The sequence below is a fragment of the Nansenia antarctica genome, assembly GCF_963989245.1.
Source record: "Nansenia antarctica genome assembly, chromosome: 6".
Lineage (NCBI taxonomy): Eukaryota > Metazoa > Chordata > Actinopteri > Argentiniformes > Microstomatidae > Nansenia > Nansenia antarctica.
Genome location: NC_137676.1, coordinates 7,480,570 through 7,487,109, shown reverse-complemented (window position 1 = coordinate 7,487,109; position 6,540 = coordinate 7,480,570). Strand labels below are relative to the sequence as shown.

At 43.9% G+C, this 6,540-nt stretch overlaps 1 protein-coding gene across 1 annotated transcript in view; it reads left to right on the top strand.

Moving 5' to 3' along the window:
• The window catches only part of mitfb (melanocyte inducing transcription factor b), a gene marked incomplete at both ends in the record, with an annotated part of 30,827 nt that overhangs the window by 10,095 nt on the left and 14,192 nt on the right, over window positions 1-6,540 (top strand). The window contains one exon of the mRNA XM_080535221.1: window positions 4,769-5,015. Within this exon, the coding sequence (XP_080391347.1) occupies window positions 4,769-5,015 (247 nt within the window). The remainder of the gene's footprint in view (window positions 1-4,768; window positions 5,016-6,540) is intronic.

Here is a 6,540-nt window from a genome sequence, read left to right as displayed (position 1 = left end):
TCCTGCTCTAAATGACCAATTAGAGCTGTTCAAGTGGATGGGGTGAGTTGAATCCGTCTGACGGAGAAGTCGTCATTTATTTAAGCAATAATGCCCTCACGAGGGGCAGTGCTGGCAACATGTTCACCACTAGGCCAGGTTGTTTGGGTTTCAAAGCTTCTCTCAAGAGTAGATTAGATTAGATTAGACTAGATTTATTTATAATTTAATTTATAACAACTTTATATCGCAGAGTACTATACAACGAAATGCAGTTTAGCATCCAAACAAAGTGCAAATAGTAATATAAGAACATGATATAAATAGAACAAGAATGGTAGTGATAGGTAACTGCCATATACAGTAAGTGCAGAGGTAGTATTGTAAACATCAGTTTAGTTTGGAGGTATATACAGTTATGGGCTGTATACAGTTGAGCTATGTACAGTTAGGTAGCTAGTACAGTGAGGTAGTTTATGTACAGTATCTAATGTGCAGACATATACAAAGAAGCTATCTCAGACAAACAAAGCCTTATTCATAGTCTTCACAGTGATAGTACAAATCCATAAAAACAATATGAAGGTCAGTGTTCCAATGAATAGGTCTGCTGTGCCTATTCGACCTCAAAGTCAATCATGGATACTGTTTTGGGGGCTTCTGCGCCCCCGCTTACAAAAAGCTGAGGAAACAGATGCAGGTACAGTATGTGTCTGTTGGTTTACACACATAGGCCTAATTTATTTGTCTATGATAGAACATGAGCATATCCCTATTCTAACTGTAACATGACCAGACTTATTGTGAAACAGACACACATACAGTATAGACACACTGAGAGGCTACACAGGCGTAATTACGTGACACAGAAGTCATTTACAGACAATGTTTATTCCTTGTTACACAGTGATTGATAGAGCAGGTCTAGGAAAATCTTATTAGGGTAATTAGGGTAACCTTTGTACGCTTGGTGAGCTTGATATCACACAAGGAAATGTTTACAGACCGGAAAACATGTTAAATATGTTTCTATAACCGTATGCTGTCACAAAGGCATGCCTGTACCCAAAACATGACATGGACCGAGTGCAATCCACAGTGCATTGGACTGTATTGCGTTGTCTGTCTTCCATTCATTGCATGCTAGTGAATGTAGAGCACCACGTTGTGCTGAAAACACATTCCACCAACCTAGGTTGTGTGGTCATAAAAGGAACTTGTTGCAAAATGTCAATCACTATCGTAGGATAAAACATAGGCTACTCTAAGAGTATGAATTAGGCTGTTTGAGAGACGCTTGTAATCCCAAGCAACCTGTCCAGTGGGGACCAGGTTGTTTGAAGTACAGTAGAACCTACATACATACAGCACTCTGGCAGGTATCAAAAAAGCTGTCTGCTGGAAAATACCTTGTTAGTGCATAGGTGGCGCTGTTCATTTAGAATTTCCTGTCTTTTTTCGCTGCTTTTGACAAACCATAACTTAGAAAACATAAACATTCTGTTACAAACATGTGATGGTTCCGTGACTGGTTCTGAAAAGCCCTGTGTGTGGTACTGGAGGTGATGTCTGTTTGGGTTAGACTGTTGGTGCTGCTCAGTTACTTACTACAGTAACTGAAAAAATGATGCTATGTATTTTGTGGCTTTTGACAAACCATAACATCGTTTTTGGTCAATAATAGTTATTAGTACTAGCCCTCACAATGTACCAAAACACTGTGGTGAATTGTTCTTAATTTGAAACTCATTTGTGGTATACAGATATGGGAGTAACATCAGGTTCAGGTTTGAATGTGCGTTAGCATACTGACATTTAGTAGCCTGACATTTAGTAGCCGGCTATTCACTTTCGAATAGGTATTCAAAATAGGCTATAGCCTATTAGTTCTATGGGCTAAAGGCTATAGCTCCATTCCATAGTGCCATTGTCCTTCCATTGTCCATTGTGAGGCCTTCCCACTAGGCCGAGCTATTCCCCAGCCAGCCAGCCAGCCAGCAGGTCAGCTAGGTGTGTGAAGGAGGAGGGCCAGCCACCTCCAGTTCAGGAGCGCTCCTCTAAAACCCCTCATCGCTGGGGAGAGGGGGGGGGGGGGGGGGTCGATCCAGGACTGTGCGACCATTGTGTTTCCTGATACCCATGCAAAGAGGAGGTGTGCACACTCACAATAGTGGAAAGTTAAGCCGGACAAAAGGTCCTTTTTTTTGTGTGTTCAGTGTTCTGCTCAGGAACAACTGGGCAGACAGCCATCTGGCAGCCGGTCACTGTGTTGGCATCGGGGCGAGAACATGCACTGTGTCGGGAACCTTGAGCCGGGCACATTCAACATTTTTAGATGCATGTCCATTCATTTCTATAATAGGAATACTCGCTCACCCCATTCAGCCGGTTAAGGGTTTTTAAATCGAATGAAATGCCATTATGTCCTTAAAGAACATCTCTGTGGATGCGTTCGTGAATTCGCTCTGGAAATCTGCTCAGCACACACGGAACGCCTCTAGTCCAATCAAGTTACTTGGTCGCTCTATGACGTTGAACCCAGCGTGCGCTCCGGCGCTCTCAGAGCGAATTTACGAACGCAACCCGGTGTGTCAAGCTGTTGGTTTAATTGTCCTCCCCCTTTGCTTATGGAAAGTGTTTGGTCATAGTGGAAGAGTTGGGGGAAAGAAAAAAAAGACGGTTGGTCGATTCTGTCCCACAGATGAACTTGGTAAAAGGGCACAGCGCTGATAGATATCAGCTGGAGATGCTAAACGCTAGACAACGGATGCCCTAAGAGAATGAAGTTGATTTGGATTTCACTCCGAGCGCTTTGAGTCTTGTGTAAGTCAGTCATCAAGTCTCCCAGCCAGTTTTGTCAAAGGAGATGATTCACTTGGCTCCAGACAGGCACAATCAGACAGGCCTCTCTAGACGGCACAATCAGACAGGCCGCTCCAGACAGGCCGCAATCAGTTTCAGAAATGGGAACAAGCACTTCCCCCACGTTCTGTACTTCAGAGATGGTTGATAACCTCTCACAGCAATTTCGACACAAAATGATTAAGGTCCGGTCAGGTTATTATGTTCCAGAGTATTGCTTTGCGACTGAGATAAATGTGTAGATAATAGTTTTTATTCAATTCATTAAAAATATTGCATTCACTTGTCGTCTTGCCCTCATAGGCGATTTATGATAGTCGATTAACGCAACTTTGATGCGACAGTCATGTAGCCTAAATAAAGTCTTCTGCATTTTTTTTTTCATTATGATATTCGGATTATACCTAACCTCAAAGAAAAAGAAAAGTCCAAAAGTGCCTCTTAAGTATGACAACAACAACAAAAATCAGTTGGAAAGAAAATGTGGCTTGTGCCATACAGTACATAGTAGGAGCATTATTTGACATACTTTTATTTTTTTTCTTCTGTTTCTGGAGGGAGTGAGGTGTCGTAGGATGAGATTATGAAGGAGCTATAATGGTATGTGGTAGAGCTCGACGCAGAGTGACTGCGCTGGAGACCGGGCTCCGTTTGATTTGCCTGGCTAATTAGTGCGATTACCGCACAGCTGGATTGGTCCGACGTTTTGCCCAGGTTTTATCAAAAGGATCACTCACTCGACGATGCAGGCTTCACCCCGACAGCTTCTGCTTCAGCAGTCTCTCCCCTCTATTTTAGGCCCTGCACAATTCTGTCTGGAGAGCAAGCATCTACATTTTTTAAAAAAACAAAAAAACAGGGAGAACTGAAGCTATTGCGAAAAGAAAAAAAAGTTCCTCTTTTTTTGATTACTCATAGCTGTCACTGATTCAGTTTGTTGAATCTAAGGCTTGGAGGAGGGTGTTGTTGGCAAAATTTTTTAGATGTTATAACGAGAGGATGAGCTTTGGTTCAGTTCCTCTAACACTCCCAGCAACAGTGGAGTCAACAGAGGAATGTTCTGCAAAAGAGAGGACTTATCCCAGAGTACTGTTACATATTGTTCACATTGAAGAGATCATAAAACGATAGAAATAAATGGGGAGAAACCTGGTGAGGAAACACTCCTGTCCTTAGTAATGCATGCTTTATTTCAGATGAGAGGCCCTGACTCGTCAACTTTTTTGGGTTCCTTTTTGGTTCCTAATCCCCCCCATTTAGCACCTGCAAATCACTGTTTCAACTATTGACCGATATAATCAGATTGTCTTGACAATCACAAATGTAATCATGGTTATTGAGGACCTCAAGGTTCAGTGTATAACATACATATTTAACACATATCACTTATTTTTCTGTTTCCCTTTTGCCCCGTCTCTCTCTCTCTCTCTCTCTCTCTCTCTCTCTCTCTCTCTCTCTCTCTCTCTCTCTCTCTCTCTCTCTCTCTCTTCCTTCTCTTCCTCCACTCCCTCTCTCTCTCTATCCCTTGCTGCCTCTCCTTCTTTCCCCCCTTCCTGCTCATCTCTCTCTCTCTATTTCCCCCCCTCTATCCCTGACCTCTCCCTCACTCCTTTACCCCTCACCTCTTAATGCCCCCCCTCTCTCTCTCCTCTCCCCTGACCCACCCCACCCCTCCGGCTGCTGGTGCCCTCCTCTCTTATCTCTCTCCTGCCCATCTCTCTCTCTATCTCCCCCCCTCTATCCCTGACCTCTCCCTCACTCCTTACCTCCCTCACCTCTTAATGCCCATCTCTCTCCTCTCCTCTCCCCTGACCCCTCCCACCCCTCCTCTCTTACCCTGGTGCCCTCCTCTCTTATCTCTCTCCTCTCCCCTGACCCCCCCCACCCCTCCTCTCTTACCCTGGTGCCCTCCTCTCCTCTCTTACAGTAATCCGCCGGGCCAGCATGGCTCCTCCAAACCCCCGTTGGGCTCCGCTGCCATGACGTCGCGGATCCTGCTGCGGCAGCAGTTGATGCGCGAGCAGCTGCAGGAGCAGGAGCGCCGGGAGAAGCAGAGACGCCAGGCCTCGCACTGCCCCCAGACCGCTGGCGCCGGCGCCCAGACCCCCGCCATCAACGTCAGCGCGCCCCCCAGCCTGCCCCCCGCCTCGCAGCTCCCCATGGAGGTGCTCAAGGTAAGGCAAGGCGACCTTACACGTCACACCTGTGTAACACGCCAGGTGGGGACACCACGCCCCCTCCCTCTCTCTGATTGGTCGCTGTGGCCTGACGAGACGGGTACCCGTGAGCATCGTTCCTCTCGTTCGGTGTTCCAGAGCAGTCTCCTCCTCTAGGTTCAGGCATCTACATCGCATCGCATCTGACGCTTAACCCAGACGCTTCACTCACTCAACACACACAATCGTCTTTTTTCTTTTTCTTTTTTACACTCAATCATAGACGTTGAGTGTTCGTTATGATTCACTATCAAAAACGTGAAGTTACCGATATATATATAATATCTGCATTTTTTTTATGACTGTTTGATGATGATATTGTACTACGGTATATTGGAAACTTCACGTCGATAGTGAATCATATGGACACTGAAGCAAGTCTATGATTGGGTGTAAAAAGGGAAAAAAAATTGTGGTGGTGAGTGAAGTGTGTTAAAACGCATATGAGGATTATCTTTCCTGAGAGAATTCCTCTTTAATGCATGCTGTGCTTCCAGCCATTTGGATTTAGCCATCTTTAATCCTATTTGCTCAGCTACATTCACATCTTTTCATAGCTTTGATTCCTTGTTAGTCTGGGGGACTAGAGCCTGTTGCAGATTCCCTGTGCTACTGGAGGCAGAGTGTTATAATTACCACAATACACCACTTAACTTCATGAGAGTACATCCAGCAAACACCATTCGGTAAGTTTTCTTAGATTGCGTTGTGCATTGTGTTTTATAGGCAATGTCTTTAATTGAGTTTGAGAATAGTATTAATGGGAAAACTTAGTATCTACAAATGTTTATTGGAATGTAAAGCGTTGTACTTAGTTAGTTGATACAGGTTGCAAGAGTGAAGTAGATCAATATAAACATGGTTGGTCTTTACCATTGAATATTTAATAAGAGCATTTAATTGGCATTGTGTCCAACATTGTTACTGCAACTTTCTTGAAGATTTGTTTCAATTATGGCTTAACGGGTTAAGATATAGCAGTTTTTCGAAAACACATTGCTGTGGTACTAACATTATTGCACGATTGCCTGACATGCAGTGGAAAATATCATACCCGCAGCTCCACATACTCACTCGCTAGAGTAAGGACGTGTTCTTTTTTTTTTTTTTTACAATCCATTCACCGTTGTGTCTAAGAATAAACATTGTTCACACTTTTCTAAGGCAGAAGCTCGTTCTGTAGAAACCAGCTGAGGCTGAGTAACTTCTGATTCAGTGTGACTGCTCAGTCTTTCTGCTTGTCTCTGAACCCTCCGGGTGGAGGTCTTCTAGAGTCAGTGGAATAACCGACTAGCACACATCGTGAGGTTAGAATTCTAAGGTTCTATCTCCATTTTTGTCAAAATTGAGTTTTTTACATAATCCGATCCATTAGGTGTTTATTAATGCCTGTGTGGTGTTATTTTGTTAAATGTTGACATTTTTGAGTTAGTAATTCATCAAATACAACGGTTCCATCTCACAAAACATAATGGAATGTAAA